General features: G+C 36.2%; 1 protein-coding gene across 5 annotated transcripts in view; it reads right to left on the bottom strand.

Moving 5' to 3' along the window:
- Window positions 1-21,511, bottom strand: part of LOC121417745 (la-related protein 4-like) — a 69,170-nt gene extending 47,659 nt beyond the window's left edge. Inside the window, exons 1-2 of one of the 5 annotated variants that reach the window (XM_041611492.1) lie at window positions 21,309-21,511; window positions 20,275-20,420 (exon numbers count right to left, since the gene is read on the bottom strand). In XM_041611492.1, the coding sequence (XP_041467426.1) occupies window positions 20,275-20,331 (57 nt within the window). In that variant the 5' untranslated portion in view covers window positions 20,332-20,420; window positions 21,309-21,511. Of the gene's footprint in view, window positions 1-3,548; window positions 3,705-7,634; window positions 7,841-20,274; window positions 20,880-21,308 lie in introns of those variants that run through there. The other 4 variants (XM_041611484.1, XM_041611480.1, XM_041611504.1 and 1 more) reach the window with 4 other exon arrangements.
- Window positions 21,512-26,550: the final 5,039 nt, after the last annotated feature.

The raw sequence follows: 26,550 nt of genomic DNA, 5'->3' as shown, positions 1-26,550 counted from the left end.
AAAAAATGTGATTTGACATTTTTTACTATTCAACAGTAATCTAAACACAATGTACATGTAAGGTCTGGTACAAGTACAGCAAGCCCTCAACCCTGCGTTCAATCAGAAAGCAAATATTGGTGTGCCTTTTGTACATGTACTTTATTTTTTGTGTAAAAGGCTCTACAATACAAGTTGCCCCAACTCAAAGTCAGCTGAGGGTTGACTTTTTCCTTGAGTGTGACTTGGAAAAGGCTAGTGACTGATTATGATGGCCTCTGATGTCTGCTATTTCCTGGGTTATCAACTAGAGATCAACATGCAAGTAGAATCAACTAGCATCACCTTATGGCTACAGTACAAAGTTCATACATGTATGTAGTGTTACTACTTGGCATATTCCCACCACCTCCATCAGGAAATAATCCCCAAAATCCCCCCCCCAAAAAAAAAATGTTCAAAACCTCAAAACAACCTGATGATTTATTTATTTTTTCAACAAAACCTACACGTATTGTATATGTACATCAGTACATGTAGCTGAACCAGATAGTTCTCGTAATTACATGTACATGTATGATCCTGCCCACAACAAAATTATATTTTAAAAACTTTGCTCAGGATGTGCATCCTTTCAAAAGATTCTGTTTTTCTGTAATTTTTTTTCTCATTACAAACATCCTGCACTCTTGGAGAAAACCCTGTTCAAAATTGCTTTCTAATAATAACTAGAAGATACCGGTAGTTGTTTCCTTTTGATAAGGGGTATCTCAAGTAATTTGCCCACATACTTCTGATCCATACAGGGTATTTTTTCTCTACATACATGTAGCAGGTGAAAAAGGACAAATGTACAATGTATGAGAATGATTTTCCTAGTACCACATCACAATTGGCACCTTTTTCATAAGATTGCTACACAAGTCTTTGTGTAGAATTTCACTTTCTTTTTACACAGTGTTTTTGCAAATTGGGCTAACCTTGCCAGTAGTACATGATTGTTTAGCCCTGCAAAATAGCAGAGTCCGCCTACATGTCGCAATTGCGGTGCTACGAGTGACAGTCCGGGGATAAGATCGCTAGTGTAAAAAGAATCCCGGCAAGTGTATCACCACCCTTAGAATCCAAAATTGCTGCATCTGTGAAGAAACGGAATGGTTCACGCATGCTTTCGCATGTATGAACACTCAATTTTTTTTTATTCTTGATAATGGACTTTATTGCACTTCTCAACAACCTGAATTAAATCATTGATCCTACTGTACACGGTTACAGTTGAGATCATGTGTTTTTGTATATCGCAGGTATGCCACTAGGTGTCCTCCACAGAAGTTCATCCGAATACTGAAACTTATCGCGGGCAGGGACAGTGTCCAAGATCAGTGAATTGGGGCATTGGCGGCGGAAGCCCAAAAATTTAGGGGGGTCCACCTTAAATTTTGGGATGGACACAGGTAAAAAATTGGACAAGCCAGCAAGCAACAAAAAAAAATATATATATATATTTTTTTTGGGGGGGTATCCCCCACCTCAAAATTCAGGGGGTGGGCAAGTGGCTTCTTACCTTGTTGTGATCGATGACATTGAAGCCAAGGTTTGAAAAAACTAATGGTAGTTAATAAGTTAGTTGTGTGTTTCTAAAGTAATAGAACGCTAGACTAGTAAAAGCTCAATCAGTCTCTGTATTTTGGTTGCTCCGCTGAACCGCGTTGGCTCACTCACCAATACACAGACTGAAGAGTTGTTGGCCTGTACATAAAGACAATCAGCTAATCCAGTACCAGGGAGCACCGGCCAGCGAAGCGGGCCGGAGCTCCCTGGGTTACGTACCGTATCAGCATGCAGCTGTAACGTTAGATCCAACATTCGGCAGACCGATTTTTGGATCGTTTTTGGTACATAAAATGTCACATTATGAAAAAACAATCACATCCAAAATCACGAGAAAATATATAAAATTCAGAAACATCGTACATTATACAGCAGTTACCGCTAATTCCTTTCAAATTATGATCAAAACTTTGTCATCCTCGATGCTTTCGTTGGTCATTTGCAAGTTGCCATCTTGGATGACGTCATCATCTTTACAGATGTATTTACCAGTCGCTATTATATCGCGATTCGTGCCGCTGCTTTGCGCTTGTCTATGTGCGTGCGTTCGGAACTTGTCGCTCGCATTGATTGGCCAGGATATTGAGGATTCCAATCGGAAAGCCTTGATAAAAGCATAACTCAATGAACGTAGTGGGCAGTGCGCGCGTCTATAAATTATAAAAGCAAATATTTGGGGAAATATCTTTCACTCGGTCGATCGACATGCATCGCAATCGGGAGAGTTGTAGGGGGAAAAAAGGAGGACTTTCCGACTTTTTTTTAGTACGCAGAAAACAGGAAAAGTCGGAAATACGGAAATAAGACGGACAACAGGGAAAAAGACGGAATTCCGTATAAATACGGAAAAGTGGCATCCCTGATATCGGTACATGTACACTGTAGTAATATTAATTGGAAATTTTGAGATATGCACAGAAAATCGCAGTGTTTCCTGGTTTTATTTTAATGAAACCAAAGCTCTAGAACTTGTTTTAGGCCAAGTTTTATTTGCTGCTTACTTGGCACAGTTTTTCACCCATATCTGCATTGATTTTATATTCAAATTACATGTACCTGGCATAGCAGTTGTGGCCAAAATGGATAAGAAAAGAAAACACAACAAATAATATAGTGTAAAGTTGTGGGCCACACACTAAATAATTCAAAAGACCTTTTTCTTTGCAAGTCATTTGAAACTACAGTGTACTTGAATTTGTAATCTTGAAAACAAGAAAAGGATGTGACTTTACATACATGGATGTATAATGGAAAAAAATTGCAAATGCATGAAATCACAACTTAATCCAGATAAAATGAAATAATATTTATTGAAAGGAAAAGGTATCTAAGAAATTCAGTACCATTAAAGACAAAAAAATTATCCACCTTAAAGAACTAAATCTCATCGTGGCCGTTTATTTTATAACGTAGACATTTATTATGAATTGTTCACATGATATTACATGTACATTTCAAACCTTTAAATAAATAGAACTATGAGTAAATGCACGGTGAGCTCCTGGGCTCCCACCCGCGAAGCGGTTTAAACTGAGCGGAACAATCATGTACATTTACATGTACACAGGCTGAATTAAGCTTTAGTTTTGGTCTGTCTCATATGACTGGCCATGTACATGTAGTACGTGTAGTATATTTACAAAATAAAAGAAATCCATTTATTGAGGACTTTAAAATCAAAATGTAATATGTAAGACCACCACCAGGACATTTATGTCCATTACATTTGAATTGAATGTCTCAGGCCACATATTGCAACTTGAATTGAAGCACAGTAAAAAGGTCAAAACATACATATACATCATGACTTCATGTATCAACAGAGTTGAATGAATATAAGCCTAGCCATGGGATTTGAATCATTTGATTGTTGTAATGAGAAAAGTAATAATCCAAGATTCCTTTGCACATAGAATTATAAATGATTCCAAATACAATCACATAAATCATATACTCACGTCCAAGAATGGTAAAATCATATCATAAAATAATCAACACCCACGTGCTTCCATGATGTACTGTAATCTGCTTTATTCTAGAACTCCACTCTCATTGTGTACCTGACCATAATGAATGTGTGTACTGTACATGTATGTGTACTGAATAGTACTGAAGATTGGTATACATGTACACACACACACACACACAGGCACTTGCAATGCAGTTACTAAGGGTCTACTTGACCTATTGTAACACCAAGGTTTTATTAGTCTACTAAGTTCAGACCAATACATGAAATCAAAGTTATTGGGCATCACAACAACTAAATGGTTTGTACTGTGCATGGTCCTTTTAATTGAAATCGGAATCCCTAAATCAAGTAAAACAAATTTAAAAGACAATGAAGACCTTCATGACATGAATATCAGAGACTCCAAGTAGGATTCACAGAGGTCTGAGCCCCAAATGGTATCATGTGCAAAGCAAATCATTGATCCCATTTATTGATGAGTTTACCCCCAACATGGTCTCAAATTGGCTCTTCTAATTCCAGATTGTCTAGCAGCACTCCTGTCTGGTTTACAATCAGTTTTAACTGAGATTAAATCCAGCAGATTAAAAAGTGGATTGTTAGAGATGGTAGCACGTCTACATGTGACTGGTTTATTCATTTGGTCTAAAATTATGCATGGAGTTACAGTGCATCTCCGACCAGTGGCAGTTAGTCAGGCGTTAAGCATAATGGTTATAGTATTGAGTATCGAGACCAAAACAATTGGCCTAAATATCATTTTGCTTTGAAATTTGAATTACCCACACTCATTAACTTTAAAACAGTCCATTTCTGCCTCAAACTATTCATGTAGATTAAAAAGGTAGGTGTACCTCATGCATGTAGGCTAATTCTTACACCCTCGATAATGTCATTATTTGTATACATGTGCTGCATGTACATGTAGGCCTAATTATCATTTTGTTTACTGGTCAATTTTTTTAGTTGCCACTTTTTTTACAATAAAATTAAATGGTGACTGATCAGATAGGCCTACACTTACAGTTGCAAAACCATCACACTGTTCACAGACATTTCCAACAAATTACTTTTAATTTGTTTAACAAATTTTCGGCATTACTCCTATTTGTTTAAGATCAGTATGCTCGATCTGTAATGAAAATCATAAGATCAGTATGCTCGATCTGTATGAAAATCATAAGTCAGAAAAAATTGGAACTTTTAGATGAAATGCATGTACATAAACATGAAGACCAAATTTTTTTTGTATTCAAAATAGCATCATGAAACAAATTGTGCTCAAAAAGTACATGATACTTTATAGTGAAAGATTCAAATTTTGAGAGCCAAGAGTATTGAAGTGGGAAATACTGTGCATATTGTGAAGACTGAATTTTTTTTTGGGGGGGTGGGATGTCAAATTATTTTTTCATATAAACCACCATTGTTTTAATTTTTGCTCATCAAATTTTAGAAAATCCTGGATCTGCCACTGATACTGTACATGGATCTAACAAACACTGAAGGAACAAATAATTATTCAAAATTTTGCAGTATTAGCCTGCATGTAAACTTACATATTTCATTGTGATTTCTCCAAACTACATGTAAGTGCATCAATAAAAATGAATATATTACGGTGAAGCCTATAAACAGACTACATACACTTAAATCACTGACATGGTTTTAACAATGGACATCTTTTCTTAAAACCATCATTTTGAGAAGTATTAATCCAATTACACAATCTATATCATAGTTCCGCAACTTTTACTATTCAGAGAATGTATATGGCAAAATGTATGCAACCAAACATAACACACATGTAGACCTACCTACAGCAAATCTTTACCTACGTTTTCAACGATTTTTGTAGTAGTAATGCCATTACAGAATACAGACTTCCAACAAAAAAAAAACATTTAAAAATTCATTTTTTTACAAGTTGCAGATCTTCCATGAAAGGGAGACTACATTTCCAATTTATAAAATTGACCTCTAGTCAAAAATCAATACAACCTTGGAAAAAGAAACAATATTGAAACAGGTGAGGAAATGGGAAGGGTTTAAAAAGAATAAAAAAAGAAATATATTAAGAGATGAACTAGAAATAATAAATTACAATGATTAGGCCTATATAGCAACAAAAAGCTGAAATGAAAAGGGAGAAACAAATATCGTCATGTCCTCATGGCACTCTCTGCAAGCCTTTGCAACCTCAACAAAAAAATCCACCACAAAATGTCACCATGCCATAGGGTCCATGATTTGACCATAGGCTCCACAGTTTAGCATCCACTGTATATCAGAGGGTAAAAATGATGGGAGATACAAAGGTATATTTATATATTTTTTCATGAGCAAACAAACAATACCCCATAAAAATCAAAGTATTTGATGAATTACTAGAATTAAAGTTTACTTGCATACAGAGTTCCTAGTTAAACAGCCTACCAGCCGGAACTACTTTTTGGGCCACTTGCTTGCAAGCATGAATGAACACAAGGCAACACACCATGTGCTTCCTGGGTTTAGTCTTTGACTCCAGGTCCTTTATGAGGAAATGCTCTTCATACTCATCAACGAGGTGGACATAAACTCTGAATGCAGCCTGGGGATCAAGTCTTGAATACAAGAGGAAACAGCTGTACATGAATTAGTCATTCAGGATAACACTCCACTGATAGAATGTGTGATCACCATTCATGATTTGGGTTACCATGTAAAATATACAATAGGCTTTTGTATTTGATATTAAATGGCTGACAACCCCATTCAATAAAAATAAATATTTAAATAATTATATAAGTATTTTTCAAGGTCTGCCTATGGTAATTACAAATACCTAGACAGCTTTGAGCACAAACATGGAGAATGTGCTCTAAGTTCTAAAAAAAAAAAAAAAAAAATGCACTAAATCAAAATAAACTTTTAGGAGTTGTAGCAGACCATTTTCCGAACATATGCACAATGTTGACTGGATTTTTTCATATGTTTTAGGAAATAATAAAGGAGTAGTGTTGATAAAATGCCTTGCACAAGGGCATATGAGCCATGTAGAATAATAGTAGATGTCACTTGGGCCGACTTGTTCTGGCAACTGTTGCTGTTTACTTGTTTTCACTCCAGAGTGCAGGCCTATGTTGTTGATCGTTTCCCCCCCCCCCCAATACTGTATTTTCATAGAGTCAAACTAAAGTATTAGAAGAAGTTGGGCCTATTCATTAAAATCAAGATAAAGAATATTTTCTCAATGGAGAGCTGTGAGTTACAAGTTAGAACATACATGTAGGCCCTACACACATTCCACTTGACAACTACCAATGAATGAATAACAATTAACATTCCTTGGGAATTCAATTTGCATGTACATTAATTGTTTCTCATTCCTGACAAGCCACAGAAAAACTATCAGATTATCAGTATCAACTTGATAAAGGCAAACTTTTTTTGAAAAAAAAAAGTGCAAGTCAAAGCTTCTTTTAGATAAATGTACAAAAATATGGATATAATCAACATTCATTACTTGTTGCAATGTCAGACATGCCATTTTAAGTGGCCTAATCATGCTACTATGACATATGCATGATTTTGGCCCTGATTGGTTTAAGCCTGGCTAATTTGCAGATCAAATGGTGCCATGTCATTCCATATCAATTATCAACTCTATGCATTGCCTCTAGACCTCTGAAGTGCCGGGTATGCCATTCACCTCTTTTATGGACAAATGAAAGAAATATCAGCCTACTGGCCTGGGTATCAGGAACTGTGTTGAAAGAATGAGCTTTGATCATTTCAGTCCTGAACAATACACTACAGTCACTCATTGTACACATGCAATCATTGCGCAATGCCAAGTTTCTACACTCAGTAGTATGTGTACTGGTAAATGGAGGGCCTACATGTACGTGTGGGCCTACTTCCAGTGGATTCTATGCATGCAGTAATGTACACGCAGCTCGGGAATACATGTGTAATACTGTAAATTCCATTGTATGTACCAGGGTTTTTCTCTACACTGGAATACTGTACAAATCTGCAATCCTAAAATCTCCTGACTAATGAAGAATAAGCTGGTTAAACTACTCACCATACAACTGTTCGTCTGATTTATTCCTATACTTCTACCCATTTGCCACGGGACCTTCCTCTAAACAGACCAGAGTGTGTGTGAAGTGCACTACTTGTGCATGCAGGAATCTTCTGCCATGCATTCATCACATACATGTCCAGGGTGTAACTTTGGTTGATAATGCTAATGATATACCACAAACCAGTCTTAAACCCAGACACTCACATCCACTCTCATGTGATGTATAAGAAGAATCTAACATTCAAACTTAAGTATTAAACACAAAGTTTTTTTAAACCATCGATTCTTTGTGCAATGTGAACTTTTACATAATTCGAAAATATGTACATTTAGCACCCCCTCTCGGCAATGCTTTAAGCCTTTCAGCATATTTATTTAGGCTTATCGCATAAATGCATATTATCAATAAGCTAAAAGAAAAGATCATATTCTGAAATTTTCATCTCATTCCATGCTAGAGAAATACCTTTTCACCAATTTGAAGATGAAATGCTTTCCTTTTAGATGACATTCCTTTTCATCACCTTTCCTTCTTACATATATCCTTGAGAAAATACAAGTTCAAAACATGTATAAACTGTTTATAAACATGACCCTACATTAACTTTGGAATATTCACACGTTTATGTCACATAATGTATTATAAATACTATGTGTCACAGGGAACGATTTTGCTTAAATACCAAATTTGATTGGCATTTTTGGTCCGAAGAGAAAAGCTCTCAACTACATGTAAGCTCTGTACAGTCGTACATGTAAGTAAAATCTGCAGCACATTTTGTGTATACTCTACTGTAGAAAAAGATGTGGAGCAAATTGTGATGCAATAGCACATTATTAACCTGCTTTTTCGTACAATTGGCATAACAATTCGATCAAAAGATGATGAAGTGCAAGGTTGTGCAGAGCATACAAGTCCAGTGTATGCATAAAAGGTCTCGATGATGAGACTATATCCAGGATTAGTAAGCAGGAAATATTGAATAATTTGATATGCACCAGTGCACTCAATTTAGATTACATGTATTATGTAACATTCTGCAACAGACACCATAGCTGCTCATGCATGAATGATAACTAGAATAGAAACTGAAAATTGTGAGAGAATTTCAAAGCAGGATCCTCTATACATTTTAATTTTTTTAACTACAAACTATAGCAATGTTGAGAATTCATTCTGAATTTTTTTTTTTTTTTCAAGGCCAAATTAGCAGAAAAATATGTAAAGTACATTAGGACTTGTATGCAAAGCTCGACATTAGCGGTGGCCCGGGGCCACCAAAAATTCATCTCGGGCAACCATTATTGAAAAAATGTTAAGTTTTGGTGGCCCGAATCGGGCAACCAATAATTTTCAAAGTAGCGCAATTTTTCTCCCGATTTTGCATGCATTTATCAACCTTCTACAGTTAAAATTGCAAGCCAATTCGTCATGCGCCTTTTTTGTTAATCTACACACAAAGAGTGCATAGTCATGACAGTATGTAGGCCTACCGCTAGCATACAGTAACTATTATTCAGCCGGCCGCGCCAGCTGTCTGGCTTAGCTTTGCATGGATGAAACCAATGCAGCTAGCTGTGCACGAGCAGACTATTCAGACCCAGGGAGCTGCGATACGAAATGTTACTGCTAAGAAATCTTCCCCAGAACTTTGGAAATCTACGTCAAAGTCACATTTTACACCAATGAAATGCCCTTCTACAGTCCATATTACTGAAACCTGATTAATTGCAAGCATTAAAAGGAGGAATTATGACCTCTCTTTTGACTCAAAAAGACCGATTTCCAAATGCATTAATACACATAGGTGAGTACATCACAGTCCCATATGTGCATTTGTATGTATGTTGATATTTGGTTTATTTCGAAGCTGTGTCTCTTTGAGCCAAAAATAAATAGGCCGCTCTTTCTTTCTTGTTTACTAATGACTTCTTAAACCACTCTTAAGGAAGTACTTTGGGAAGGCATTTCATTGATATGACATGTGATTTTTTTTCCATCATTTTGTCAAATATAGGGAAGGAATTGTCTCACTGTTTTTTTCCAGATAACTTGCCATTTTATTTTTTCTTTCATTTTTTTTGAGTGATTAAACCATTTATACCCCTTCCCATTGAAAATACCTGATTAAAGAACATGTTTCTACTGAATAATAATAATTTTCCTCATTTTTTGATAATTTTGTTTTATTTATTTTTCTTAAATTTTCTTTTGTTTTTCTCAAATTTTTTTTTATGACCTGTTTTTGGGTTTTTTCTTTCTTCATTTTTTCTTTTGTTTTATGCAAAGTAAAATAACAGCAAGCACGATTTATATACAAGATGTACAAAGAATAGTGGTACGTGTTAGTGATTGCAGAATATTTCAGTTTGTTTAATTCATTTTTAATTAATGTTTTTCTTTATATTTTTCGGGCCACCAAACTTTATTAGTGGGCCACCAAAAAAAATTATTTGAAGGTTTTGGTGGCCCGAAGGGGCCACCACCAAAAAAAGTTAATGTGGAGCCTTGGGACTTGTATGTATCTCATCTTTAGATTTGAAACGGAAAAAAATTAAACATTTCTCAAGTACAGTCTAACCAACCTCCCTTTCACACGGTAAAAAAAGAAATGACGAATTTTTAGCATGTGTGAAACCAAACTGGAATCACAAACTAATCACAATCAAATCTTCAATTCTACTCCAGAGGTGAATTCCAGTTAAGTTTCACTCAAATTAAGATATGAATTTTACATGTGAAAGGCTGAACCTCCATAACATCTATTTGGGGGTGGAGCTTACGTGTCCTTTAAAGCACTTCCATAGATAATACCATTGTCATGCACTCATCGTATCGATGCAGTGCTTTGATTTACAAGTCACCAAGGACACAAATACCGCCTTCGCTCAAGAATTCTAATTCAAATCAGTTTTCAAATGAGCATGTGAAAGGTCTGATGATTCTAAAGACAAAGTGCAATCCTCAAAACAATGATGATTCAAGATTCACATGTGAAAAGGCCCCATGTCTCATACAAATTTTGTTAAATACAAAGGCCTACACATATTCAGGTATTTAAGCATATGACTTCCAGTGATTTCTTTTCAAGTACTGTATAATTAAGTGAAAAACCTTGGTGAATAACAATGAACTTGGATTCCCTGCACAAAGCATGGACCTACATGTACTACTCAACATCAATCAGCATTGTAGAAAAAAAAGGCTACTGCTGCAATGTATGTATTATTTGCCTTTAAAATTGTGTTACCATGACAATGTGGTTTCTGAAACATTCAAAAGATTTATCTAGTATATATGTAGCTTCTCAAGCTAATCATTACAGATGTCAACAAAAATCAATTCCATTTTCATTTCTTGTAAATTCAAGGTTGCTCATCAAAAAAAAAAACATGCACAAGTACATGTATGCAAGGAAAGGAATTTCCTTGAATCACATTCTACAAAAAACAAATTGTAAAATTTTATCTTTAATGTTCCAGTTCCAGGTACATTTAGTTGATTTCCCATAAAGTAGAATACATGTAAAACAAAATATTAAACATAAGACAATATGGCCTGAAAGACTGCTGGATTCTTTTTTTTCTCTCTTACTTTTTTTTAGTCAAAATATGAAACATCTCTCAATATGATTACATTATGTCTGTATCCACATAACCATAATAAAGCCTTTATTATAGGTAATAACAGTCAAATTAATTTGACTTTTTAACAAGGTTCACTAGTTCAGTGAGTTTTGAGTCATTTCTGTCTGTTCTACGATGTATGACAGATCATAACTTTATACACATGAAAAATTTTGCAAAAATATCTAAAACAATCTTTACAAGGTTGATATTTTAAAATCACTTTTGAAACATGTGCTGCATTTTCAAATCTTGTCTAAGTTTGCCTGTTGTTTACATGTAGATGAAACTGTTTAATTTTTTGGATAAAATACTTGATAAAATAGGGATGAGATTGCTCCAATAAGCATCCATTATACCTGAGTTTCCTGTACCCTAACCCTACCCAATTCAACTTTTTTTTTGCATGTTCGGGGGGGGGGGGGGTAGTGGGAACTATCAGTATCACAAAAAAACGGTTGGATTTTGGACAGCTTTCATATTTTTTCAATCATTGAAATTATTACAATAATCTTAACTTATTACAAAAAAATCTATCTGACCCCCCCCCACTCCAGACCTGAATAATTAAATAGAAACTTTCCTGGGCTTATTCTTTAGATAACCAGCCAAAGGTTAATAATGTGTATTTTGTACATATAAATGTGCTATCAGTTTACTTTCAAACCTATGGGGAATGGGGAGATCTTCTTATACCCTTTTTAGACAGGCTAAAATTTCCTTAACCCCGTACTATTGGTGGGGCTAAATGGCAATTTAGCCGGGTTAAGCTTAGCCCACTTTCGTTTTACACAGCGTTTTTGCAAAGTGGGCTAACCCCACCTATAGTACGGGATTATTTGGCCCTGCAAAAAAGCAGGGTTATCCCACCAATTGCGGTGCTAAGAGCAATAGTACGGGGTTAAGATCGCATGTGTAAAACGAAAGTGGGCTAAGCGCTCCCATTCATGCCCCGCAACAGAGCCGGCCCTGTTGTCCAATCAGAGGTAAGTATAATGAATATTCATGAACAGCGATCACGGCGATGAAAAAAAAAGTGCGCGCCAGAAGTCAGCGATTTTGGATATGACCCGAATGACCCCTCAGTGCGCTCGTGAATATTCATGAGCTACCAATAGTCCGGGGTTAGCGAGTTTCGTGTGTAAAAAGCAAGCATTCCTTATCCGGGGTTAGCAAAAACAATTTGGCATGTGTGAAAAGGAAAATAAATAGTACGGGGTTAAGGATAGTACGGGGTTAGCGATAGTCCGGGGTTAAGAAAATCCTGTGTAAAAAGCCTATTAGACTTCAAGGGCTCTTGGCATTATTTTGGGGCGGTTTAAACCCTTGAAGTCCTTGATTTATATCCCCCAATGAAAATGCTTGAAAGATACTAGTAACATATCACAGCTACTATTACATTCTGAATTATAAGAAATCACTTCCAAAAAGAAATTCATTTATTCAATCTTCACATTTTGTTTTCTGTTATTGATACAAACAATAAATTGCAAAACTGGCTTTATACACTGTATATACTTTTAATGGTTCAAATATGAATATGATACTAATTCTACTGTCAAAGTCAATTTAGGAAACAATTTTGATACAATGGTAGCCACTTTTACAAAAGATTCCTCATGAGTAAAAAAAAAATCATAATAAACACAGGTATTCTGTATTTGTCAACTACATACATGTAGCTTGAAGTTGAAAGTGTCCAATCATACAAGATAACACTATAGAGGGCATACATGTACATTTATCTACAAGTATATCACTTTCAGCTCTCTCAATATAATATATGAGAGTGTACATGTACATATTCTATACCATGTAATGGATACATGTAGACCATTAAATGATTAATTGTACATGGTGAAAGATATGCTTCATTCCCATTCTTCTGCACTGCCAACCATGCGTGTCTAACGTCCTAGTGCTTAGCAAGTGATTTTATCAGGGGATACGAGCAAATTACACAATCATGGCTAAATATAGCTTTACTTGTCTTTCCCTCAAGGTCCTCCATAGGCCAACTGTTATAGCAATTTACACTCTTCATGCTAACATTTCAGCGATTTCACTGCTGCAAGTACATAATACACTTGAAAAAGAATGATGTAGAAGCGGAATCTACAATCATGTAAAATATTACAAACTTGCCCAGGTAGGACTCTGCATTGTCTGCAATTACATTTTATTCTATTTTTGTACATTCTTTATTTTCATAAGGAAGTCTTTGAAATTGAGGTTAATTGTCAAAATATTATCAAACATCTAGATCTGGTATATTAATGCAAACTTATCTTTGTAAAATCATGAAATCTTACAGTTGTAACTCAAAATCGATACTTCTGATGATCACTAACACAGAAAAGCATATTTGGGGTAGTGTAAAAATATTGGCTCAAAAAATACACGACATTTTGCACAGTATACAAACACAAACACATGTTCATGTAGGTGGTAATTTCAAAAGACTCTGTTTGAACTCATTTTGAGTTCTTTAAAGGACAAGTCCACACCAACAAAAAAATAATTTGAATAAAAATAGAAAAATCCAACAATCATAGTTCACTGAAAACTTCATTAAAATCAGATGTAAAATAAGAAAGTTATGACATTTTAAAGTTTCGCTTAATTTCACAAAGTAGTTATACATGTATGTACATCCTGATCAATATGCAAATGAGGAGCCTGATGACATCATCCACTCACTATTTCTTTTGTATTTTATTATATGAATATGAAATATTCTAATTTTCTCCTCAATGTCAAGTTAAACAACAATTAATTTCTCTGTGAACATGTGGAATTAGCATATACTACATGTATATGGTTCAGTCAAGTTGATCCTTATTGTCAAATCTGTAAAAAAAATTAAATATCAATTGTCTAATTCAAACAATAAAAAAAACAAGAGAAATGAGTGGGAGACATCATCAGCTGTCTGATTTGCATGCCACTGAAATGTGCATATCACTGTTTTGTGAAAAATAAGCAAAACTTTAAAATGTCATAACTTTTTATGCTAATTTGATTTTTCTCTATTTCTTCAAATCAACAATTTTCTTGGGTGGACTTGACCTTTAAGTTAACATGAAAGTATGAAACATGAATCAGGACAAATCAATATTGCACTCTCACACAGTGAAGAGAAAAAGTAGGCCTACATGTACATTAATTTTCTATTATTTCTTATGATTTTTTTGCAGCGAGCGCCTGACTGTAGGCCTGCTGTAATCGACAAGATATAAATGGATAATACCCTACTGGACATCCATCTCCACAACAGTCTGTGCATTTGTGGGGTCAAATGGTGGGGGTGGAGGGGAGGGGCCTATAAATATACATGTAGCACATCCCATGGTTGGATGTGGCAAGGCATACTTATCTCTTGCGCACCTTGGCTCGCGACATGGTGGTAGGACAATTCTTTTTCTTACTTATTTTTATATTGTTAATTTTATTATTGTTTACGATTATTGAGATTTTGGTCATTTGTTTTATATTGTATTGAATTTAGTGGAAAATCAATAGATACATTAAAAACTTATTTTCGGGAACAATTTTTTTTGTGTCCATTTCGAGGCGATTGCTGAATTTGAAGGGCGATTGCTGACTTTGGGGGTACAAGTACATGTACATGTAAGACTTGGGGGGCGATTGCTACTTTTGTCATTTTAAGGGCTTCTTTCGTGTAACAATCAATTTATACTGTAAAAGCATTGATCATTATTCTGCTGTATGTAGATAAGGTGGTTCACAAACCACGAATCTTGCCTGATTTCGCGATCAGTGAAATATGTAATATGATCTTTTGACTCCTAGGTGAGATTTGACCCTATCATCCACATGAAAACACATGCGGTATTTCCCCAAGGATCATTTCTACCACATGTACATGTAAAAATAATTGATGCAGAAATAAGGAAATGAGAGCAATTTGAACCAACTATTGACCCTTGCATGACCTTTAACCTCATCATCCTCAACCACACACGGGTATTACCTGATGATCATTTGAACCAAGCGTGATCAAATTGATGCAGAAAAAAAAGTGGAGCGCCTCTGGCAGTTTCGCCTGCATTACGCAATCAAATATAAAATACCGTACTATATTCACTGACCCTAAATGACATTTGACCTTGATCGTGTGACCAAAGACTTGTGCAAGACCGATCTGTGATACTTGATAACCCTTATATCCACATTTCAGGAACTACAGTAGATCCATAAACATTCAGAGTTATGATGGCAATTAATTCAACAAATACTCTCACCATGGCCAAAGTTCACTGACCTTGTTCATGTGACCACGCAGAATGTTCACTGATGCTTGATTACTCTTTATGTCCAAGTTTCATGAACTAGATCCATATACTTTCAGAGTCATGATATTTAAAACATTTAACATTGTTAAGATTTTGAGTTGATTCCCCCAACATAACCTAATGTAAGTTCATTGACCCTACATGATCTTTGACCATGGTCATGTGACCTGAAACTCACAAATATTCAGTGATACTTGATTACTCTTATGTCCAAGTTTCATGAACCAGATCTATAAACTTTCAAAGTTATGATGGAAATCAACAAATACCCCCAACACAGCCAAAGTTCAATGACCCTAACTGACCTTTGACCTTGGTCATGAAACTTGCACAGAATGTTTGGTGATACTTGATTGCTCTTATATCCAAGTTTCATTTAAAACTAGATATGTATAGACTTTCAAAGTTATGATGGCAATTCAGCAAATATCCCCAACATAATCTAAGTTCTTTGACCCTACCGGGGTAAATGAACTTTGACTTTGTCCTTGGTCATGTGACCTGAAACTCACAAGGAATGTTCAGTGATACTTGATTACTCTTATGTGCAAGTTTCATGAACCAGATCCATAAACATTTGAAGTTATGATGGAAATCAACAAATACCTTCAAAATGGCCAAAGTTTGTTGACCCTAGACCTTTGACCTTGTTCATGTGACTTCAAACTCAGGTAGGGTGTTCAGTACTAGTAATACTTGATTACTATTATTGTCCAAGTTTCATGAACTAGGCCCATATACTTTTTAAGTTATGACATTTCAAAAACTTAACCTTCGGTTAAGATTTGGTGTTGACGACGCAGCCCCCGCCGTCAGAAAAGCAGCTCCTATAGTCTCGCTATGGTATGCAGGCGAGACAAAAACTGATGAAGTAGTTCCAACTGCAAGATTTTTTGCCTAATTTTGCCATATAATTTGTGACCATGGCAACACAATATCTGATACAAGCAAAAAATATGTCTTTACCTAAAAACCAATGTATAAGCCAAACTTCATGAGAATTAGATGAAATCTGATGAAGTAGTTCGAACTGCTAGATTTTTACCAAATTTTGCCATGATATACCGTTACCATGGCAACATGATTTCTATATCCGAAAAATGTATCCTGCACATCTTCACCCCAAGACCAATGCGAGTTTCAAATTTCATGAAAATCAGTTTATATCCGAAAAATGTATCCTGCACATCTTCACCCCAAGACCAATGCGAGTTTCAAATTTCATGAAAATTGGTTTAAGACTGATGAAGTAATTTGAACTGCAAGATTTTTACCTAATATTTGCCATATGTTGTTACCATGGCAACACAATTTTCAGCACACACACAAAAAAGTTTTAGCCCAATTTCATGAGATTTGGTCAAAAATTGAGGAAGTAGACAGACCGCAAGATTTTTACCTAGTTTTTGACATAAATATATAATTTCCATAACAACACAATTTCTGATGCAAAAATGAGTCTTAAACACATTGATCTTTACCCTATTCTCAAAACAAATGTTAGTTCTAAATTTCATGAGAATTGGATAAAAACTGAGGAAGTAGTTTGACCCGCAAGATTTGAAACACCGCCAACAGACTGACCGTCTGACCGCCTACGTGTATCCATATGCTGATTCTTAGACCCCCTTCAAACTTGTAATTGTTTGGAGGGGATATGAAAATCATCCCCACTTTTTATGTTATTACCAGTACCTGAAATCATAATTGTTTCAGTTGCAACAATGAATATCTCATGCACTGAATCAGTTGTCAATCCTTTTTTTGTGTGAAATTTTTTTTTTTAATAAACCTAATTCAATATAATGAAATACAAAAGAATAAGTGGGGATATAATCACTTTTCTCATAGAATATTCATGAAGACATGCCTAGAAGTGTTTTACCAGAATAATGCAAATCTTTAAAATGTTATTCCTTGTCCAATTTTGATCACATTTTCAGTATTTTGTTTGTCTGATTGTTATTTATCTGTTTAAATCATATCATTTTCAGCCTGGAGTACCCCTTTGATACAGCAACAGGCAAACAATTAATTTGGGGGGGTTGCTTTTCATGACATACCTAGAAATCTTGCCTAAATTGGCAACATTGGACAAGAAAGGTGATTTTCCAGGGCTACTTTCAGCATTTCAGATTTGCCCCAAGCTTTCATGAAATTAATTCCCCTGTACAGCAATACACTGCATTCTTGAATATTCTTTGTGGCTGATCTTGGGACGACTCTTCAAAAAGAAAAAAAAAACATGTGGAACGCCTTTGGCAGTCTCACCTACATTACGCTGTTCTACATGTATATAGCAGCAGTGCTGCCTTTGAAAACAGCTGATGAATAATTATTCACAGAAGAAAACACTAATATGATAACAATATGTCGATTGACCCAAAATGACCTTTGACCATGATCATGTGACCTTAGACATGTGCAAACCAATCATTCATACTTGATTACCCTTATGTCAATGTTTCATGAGCTAGAGCCATAAACTTTCCATGTTATGATGCCAAATCAACACACACTCCAAACACGGCCAGAGTTCACTGACCTTTAAATGACCTTTGATCTTGGCAATGTTTCTGGGATACATACTTGCTGCTCTTACACTGTATGTCCAAGTTTCATGAACTAGATCCATACACATTTAAAGTAATGATGACGATTCCTCACATACCCCCAACAGGGACAAAGTTCATTGACCCTAAATGACCTTTGACTTTGGTCAGGTGACCTGAATCTCCAGCAGGATGTTGAAACACTTGATTACCCTAATTTCCAAGTTTCATGAACAAGGTTCATATAAATTTAAAGTTACAATCTCAATACAACAAATACATAACTCCCAACATGGCCAAATTCATTGACCCTTAAAAATTATTCTACCTTGGTCATGTGACCTACATGTACAACTCAAAGCAGAATGTTTAGTGATAAAGCAATACCCTTTCCATGTATGTCCAAGATTCATGTTCAAGATCCAAATTCTATCAAAATTGTGAAAACATTTCAAAAACTTAACCTTGGTTAAGATTTTGATGTTGATTGATTCCCCCAACATAGTCTAAGTTCATTGACCCATCCCTAAATGACCTTTGACCTTGGCAGGGTGCAACATAACTTTTAGAAGCACTTGCCCAGTCGGGCAAGTAAATTTTCATATAATTGCCCAAAAACCTATTTTACTTGCCCGAAAAAAATCCTTGAAAAAGTTTAACCTTTTCAAAAGATAATTTTGTGGTTTTATAAACCATTGACCTTTTTCTCTCTTTTGACATGAATTGAGTGAGCTACCTGCCATGACCAAAATTAGGGTAAATATCACATCATATAGACTCTAATTTCGGTTTCTGCTGTGAAAATTTTGCTTGCCCAATTCAGGCAAGCAGTTTTGGTCTTTACTTCAAAACACTTGCCCGACTCTAACTTTTACTTGCCCCTGACAATCGGGCAAGTGCTTATGTAGCACCCTGCTTGGTCATGTGACCTGAAAGTTTGAAAATCAGGCAGGATGTTCTGTAATACTTGTGATTACCCGAAGATCTAAATTTCATGAACTAGGTCCATGACTTTCTAAGTTACGACATTTCAAAAACTTAGCCGTAAGTTAAGATTTCAATGTTGACAATGCCAACCATTGCAAAAGCAGAGCCTAAATTGGTCTCGCTCTGTTACTGCAGGTGAGACAAAAATCAATTAATAAAATACTAAAATAGTACAATATTACACCAAATAGGTGCTCTGTTCTAAAAAAAAGTAAACCCAAAAGAAGGAAAAGAAAAAGAAATATTCAAATTACCAGAGCCATGTTATTAAGGACCTTATCTGAGGTGAAATATGAAACAGAATCATATCACTGTTGCCACTAGCAAATTCATTGTACAAATGGGAAAGGAGAAAACTGACTAAGAGACAGACAATCATTATTATTAAAATCATAATTTATGTTAATATAAATAACAGTTTATAAAAGATATGAAGTATAAGATTTCATTAAGAATTTAGAAAAAAAATCTTCATTATGTAGATTTACAGTACATGTACACTGTATTTCAACTCAAGAATGAGCTTTCAAATACTATAATATTTTTTAATATGATTACTATTATGTTATAATAACAAAATAACAGAAAAAGAAGAATCAATAATAAGAAGAATCAAAGGTTCTTGATACAGCGCTTATCAAATTATAATTATTATGTCCCTACATGTATGAACTTCTAAGGACTAAGATATTTTCATAATGTAAGGCAGGCCTATAAAAATAGTAAAGGGACAGTAAACAGTTAATACAAAGAATTATTTCATATCATAATCAATAACTGATTTAACTTTACTTAAAAATAGTCGATAATGATTGTGTAGACACAATTCTATCACTATTGCGAAATAGGCACACCTACTACTACACAGCAGCATTGACCATATGGTTGCATACACACCCAAACATATGTTCAATAAATAATGTCATAGATGGAAATAAATCCAAAAAATACTAATAAATAAGAGCCAATCAATGACTTTAGACAGCTCCATCAGAAAGGTGGCATAGTATAACCTCTATAATGTGTTGCAAAAGCATAAAAATAGCCATTTGTCCATTTTTTATCCCCAATCAGCTGCTGTAAACATTGCCATATGCACGAGAAAGTAAGTCACTGCACTGTACACTAGACACCGTACCAAACATACACACTCACTGTTTGAGCTGCAGCAGCCGACAAATCGTCCCCTTTCTTGGTCCGGTCACTCGTCATGGGCAACAGGCTAAATTTCACTTTCGGTCCAGTGTTTGTATCCTCACTATCTGATCCACTATCGGACGACAGGACAACTGTCCAAATACCTTGGGGTGGAAAAATTAACATTGTGATAGGCTATATCACTCCAAGAAAAAATAAAATAAGAAACAGATTGCACAAAAGTTTCGGCAGCGCTCTTCGAGCGCCGCACAGCACACACTAATGTTTTTTTTCTTTCAGCTAGTCTTTCTCTCACACACAATCCCAGCCCGCACAATGATCGGACGGAAGATTTTAGTCCGGTACGGTGCAGGCGCTGAATGATCCATACGGGTCATATATTTGTACACTATTCCAATGAACAGGGCTGATATTGCCACGATACATCTGTGAATGAGCAGTAAACAACGATACGAACTTGATTGAAAACCTGTTCGCATCTTCCCCAATCTGAAAGCCCGATATGTGCACGCGACACTGCGGGAACTAATTTTAGAAAACAGGCAGCTCAAAATTCATGTGGGGGGGGGGGTTGCATTATGAAGCTTTATGCCGAATTATGGCAGTGAAATCAAGAAAATGTCGCACCGCCCACGCGCGAGTTTCGCTCAATTGCGTGCGACCTACGTAATCAACACGTAAGAGGGCAAAGATAGATTCAATGTTCTCGGGCAAAAAAAGAAGACTTGGCCATTTGACTCGTGAGCTTATGACATGAACTTGGACACTGGTCTTTAATGAGAAGACGATGAGGAATATTCACTTAGGAATCGGATAAACGTGGTGGGATATATCTGGGCAGGGATTAATATGAAGTGTATTTCCACACTCATTTTTTTGCTTGCAAAATCGCGATCTGGCTAGCGCAGCTCGCTCGCGCAATATGTATGGAGTTCGTACCACCACGTGACGACATGTGTGAAGAGCATGCGGTTTAACGTTTTTGGCAAATACCGGCAAGCAACATATAAAACACGAAGGCAAATACTTACTGCAAACAAGAATAATGGAGCAATTTAGAGTATTCCAATTATTCACAAGGTATGCCTACAATGTGACGACAATATCTTGTAAATATATATATCACATTTAAGCTGCAACACACAAAAATGACTTTTGATCACAGCTCAATTAGAAATTCACCGTATCAGTACACAAGCTTCCAGGCGCCTGGTACATGCGCGGCGGCTGCATCGTACAGCGACCTTTAAAATTCATCCGCTCTAGTAAATTAACACAGCCGGTAAACATGATTCGTATATAAATATGCAGCTTTTTACATCGAAGAAACATTACCATCATGATCCGAATCATATATTTTATTCATTCCTATTCATTTTACACATATAATGTGATTTGGAGCTCGCGCTCAGCTGTTTAGCAACGGTGTACAGCTCATGTCGCATTGCGGCTGGCCTCGATGATACTACCCGGGGGCCTCGACAGCGCGCGATCACCGTCTCGCTGAACCTCCGGCGGCAGCATACGCCCATCACTTCGCTGAAATTTGTTGCTGCTGCTGTTCGATTAAATTTCATACGATTTCACAACTTTTATCCCCAATTTTTGTGATTTCTAATGTCATACAATTACATTTTTTTCACTTGAACGACTGTAAGCAATTTTTTATCGGATGATTGTTGTACGGACACTTGAAAACGGTGGTTTGTACTGTTTCCAGAAGAAGAAGAAAATGAAATACATTGCTGCAGTAAGCGGAATCTTTGAATTACCATGCTACATTTTTTGAAAAAAATATAAGTTAGGCCTAATTAATGAATTGACATTTTTATATTTTACTTACTTAGCTCTCTATTTAAGCGGATTTAATTATTCGGCCCATCGCAGGATCACCAGAGTGACAATCAAAAGCATTTTTTTCAAATAGTGAAAAAGAGGAGGAAAAATTGAAGAAAATATGACAGATTGAACATATGGAACACCCTGCCTCTTTCACTGAAAATTTCTCTATAGCATTAACCTTAGTATGTCTACAAATTTGCCTTCTCTAATTTCTGGAAGTTTATTATAAAGATAACAAAAATTGCAAGTGAGATCCTCAATATGTAGGCCTATTTCTCTATTTTCTTTCTTTGTTCAGTCATCAGTATGAAATGAAATTATTGTTAAGAGAAAGTTCGAGAAAAGAAAGAGGAGCACCATCATGACGGGCAGGGGGCATGACATCCCCTAATGTAAACGGGCGGTTCCTGGCTTTTCCAAAGGGGGCGGGGCACACAGTGGCGTAACAGGCGCCTGGGGGCGACGGCGGCAGGGGGGGCAACCTGCCCCCCCCCCAACCCTGGCGGAGTTCACCGGGAAAATTAAAAAACCGGGAAAAGAGGGGAAAATAGGGGAGAAAGGTAAAAATAAGCTGAGAAAGAAAGGAAAAAAGGGGGAAAGGAAGGGAAAAAGAAAGGGAAAAGAAAACTATAAGAAAAAAAACATAAAAAAGGGAAAACGGAAAGAACTTGGGAAAAGCAAGGAAAGAAGAACATGTGAGAAAGAACAATTTTCCCCGATACAAATACATATAGCATAATTAGTAAGACAGGGAAATAAATGAAATATGACAAAAAGGCAAACAAAAGCGGGAAATGAAGGTAGAGTATAATGGAATGAGGCAAAATCTAAATAGGAAAATAAAGAAAAGGGAAAAGATATTACTAACGGGCTGATGAGGATGAAGATAACGAGCGGGAAGAAAGATGAATGGTATATAGCTTAATTTCGTACGAAAGTCTATCATATAAACTTGCTAAATCTCCAAAGCTACCGGGGGCTCTGTTCAAGAGTCAAGACCCCGTGCAGTGGGGGCTCTTCATCTGTAACCTTTAAAGGGCTCTATAACGGGCCCTATATGGACCCTTCCTGCATTAAGCTTTGAGTTGAAGTACTGGCGTACGAGGGGGGGGATTGGTTCCACAACCAAGGGGAAATAAACCCTTCCTGCATTAAGCTTTGCGTTGAAGTACTGGCGTACGAGGGGGGGGGAGTTGGTTCCACAGCCAAGGGGAAATAAAAGAAAATGAAGGAGGCAGCGAAATGAGATAAATGAAAAAAAATATATGACATGATACTTGCTATGATGTAAAAATCTATCACATAATTAGAATATCATTTCAAAAGGCAATTTTTTTTTGGCTCGCTTCGCTCCCACATTTGCTATGGCGTGCCCCCTCAAAATATTTGGATGATTACAGTACACAACTGCACTGAATTTATGTGTTGTGTGAAAGCTATATGCGCAATTTGATTAAAATTAGTGGCCATTTGTAAGGTTTAAAATGGCTTTAATATCAAGAGGTTCCGGGGCTCTACCCGGACCCCGCTCATAAAGCACTGCTGTATGGATGAGTTTGGACCATGGCCCCCAAAAGTTCTACAACCAAACAAAAAACGAGGAAAGAAAGAAAAGCAAATGAAAAGTGTATAATATTTTTCTGAATATCACGTCAAAATCTATCTTAATGTTAGATTCTAGCTCGGAACTACTTCTTGCCATGCACAAGCACCATAGTGGGCCCCTGATGCGCACAATCATAACAAAAATCCTGTTCACCGTGGCGTACAAAAAAATTATTATATTATCTTTTTAATATTATGTCACAATCTATCACAAAATTTGATTTTTGCAATAAAAATGTCTTTTTTTTGCTCGCTCGCTTCGCTCGCTCGCATGTATATATATATTTTTGCCCGACACTCCGTATATCGCCCCCTTAAAAAATTTTGCCTTATGACGCCATTGCCTGTTCCATGATATGACCGGGAAATTTTTGGCTCTTGCCCCCCCCCCCCCCCGGCCACCGACCCCTGAACGCCACTGGGGGCACAGAGTGCATCTTCAGATGTTCACATACTCGACTATCAGTGAACACCGATATGGGACCCCATGGAAGAACAGTGGTCTTTGAAATGGGCCATCCTCCATATGGTCTGTACGTTATGTTGAATTGAGCAGTATGTATTTTAGTTTTTATATGGAAATGAATACAAACAAACGCCGTGAGGTGTCCACGGTGTGAAAATATCTCCACACTGTTGAATTCGAGCATGTTTAACAGTGTGGATAACATTTTCACATAGTCCACACTGTGTTTTATCCAGAAGGGATATAGGATATGATTCTGTCTGTCTTTATCCTGCTCATTTATAATAATGATAATAATAATAATGATGATAATAATGATGATAATGATAATAATTGTGTTAATTGAGCGCACACATCGTCCAGAAGATGCTCATGGCGCTAGCCCAGCAACGGTTCCTTTGAATATACAAACAATAACAAATATAAATGTAAACAAAGTTTTTCAAGAGAGCGAGAGAGAGATCTTGACAAATACAACCGAGTACATAATTTCAAAAAGAACAATAAATTTTGCATCACCCACCAGAATTCCAAGCTTCATCCTGGTAGGGGCTGGTGCCCTTCGACTTGCTGTTCCGTTCACCGAAAACAGTAAGGGGCAAGCCCGTGTTGGAAGAGCCCTGGGGCAGTGGATGTTATGCAGTAGTGGGCCAAAAAATGGGCCTGACACGGCGTAAGGAATTTCTTAAAAGCTTACCTTTCATAACAATCTTGTTTTGTTATATATTTTGATATAATTAGATTTTTTATATAGATTTTGATATTATATTCAATAGATTTTTATAGCGTATTTCATCCTTTTCTGTTACTTTATTTTTATTTTCCCTTTTTTTTCTTTCTTTGTCGCAAAAATTGTCCATTGGGCCCCACACCCCCATCTATACGCAAGTGGTGTAAGCCACATTAAAAGGCATGGCTGCCCCCCCTCCCCCAGTGACAGCCCCACCAAAAAAAATGATGATGTAATTGTAAACCTATACTGGAAATCTATATCTCAATTTTAACAAACAGATAGGCATGTGAAATGAAATAATTACATAAGTTCTTTGTGTTGAAATTATTTTAATAGGATAGTAAAATAACAATGAAGTGAATTCAACGAGATGGCTACCATCGCTTTAAACCAGTATAATCATTAAAAATTGTTCATATGATTTATTTTTAAGTTGAACATAATCTCTTTCAAAATGTTTTATTTCAAAGTCGTATCATAAAATAAACACTGTAGTGTCGGGAGGGGTGACAAATCCACTTAGATTAGTGATGCTATATGACGTGGCTCATAAGAGCATCAGAGAGGAAGAAAGAGAAAGAGATAAAATCCGTATGCATTTTCAGATTTTATTATGTATAACTTCAAATCAAATGAAAAGATAACGAAACGCTTTCAAGAGTCGTATGGAATACAATCACAGAAAATGCTTTCTTGGCATAAAAGTAAAAACAACAAAAATATAGAGTCATATCAATATAATATATAAAGTTATATGTAGGAAAATAGGAAAGGAAATATGCAAAATATAAGAAAATATGCGATTGCAGGGTTCATGGTCATAAAATTCACGACTCATAAATACCCTGTTTCAAGAAAGGAAGAAAACTGACAATAAATTTGGAATATCTGAATTATCGGTTGACTCGCCGTCACATCATTTCATCATACTGTCTTTCTAGTCATTGTGATTTCATCTACTCTTTTTGTTTTTTTAAGGACAATTCCATCCCAACAAAAAGTTTATTTTAATTAAATCCAACAAGAAGAACATTGAACATTTCTTCAAAATCGGATGTAAGATAAGACAATTTTTACATTTTAAAGTTTTGCTTATCGCGTCCCTTCATCCCCAGCAAGATGTCTTGCCTAACCCATATATATTCGTCATCCCGTCTCTTCATCCTTAGCAAGATGACTCGCCAAACTCACATATTCGTCATCCCGTCTCTTAAACACCAGCAAGATGACTCGCCACACTCATCTTTTCATCATCCCGACTTTTCATCCTCAAGAAGATGATTCGTCTAACTTATCTATTCGTCATCCCCAGCAAGATGATTCGCCTAACTCATCTATTCGCCATCCCGTCTCTTTATCCCCAGCAAGATGACTCGCCCAACTCATCTATTCGTCATCCCGCCTCTTTTACCCAGCAAGATGATACGCCTAACCAATCTAATCGCCATACCGTCGTTTTATCCCCGGCAAGATGACTCGATAAACTCATATATTCGTCATCCCGTCTCTTCATCCTTAGCAAGATGACTCGATAAACTCATATATTCGTCATCCCGCCTCTTCATCCTTAGCAAGATGACTCGCCACAATCATCTTTTCATCATCCCGACTCTTCATCCTCAGGAAC

This window comes from Lytechinus variegatus, chromosome 1 (assembly GCF_018143015.1).
Source record: "Lytechinus variegatus isolate NC3 chromosome 1, Lvar_3.0, whole genome shotgun sequence".
Classification (NCBI taxonomy): Eukaryota; Metazoa; Echinodermata; class Echinoidea; order Temnopleuroida; family Toxopneustidae; genus Lytechinus; species Lytechinus variegatus.
Note: the sequence above shows the minus strand (reverse complement) of the source record. Positions and strands in the feature narration are given on the sequence as shown.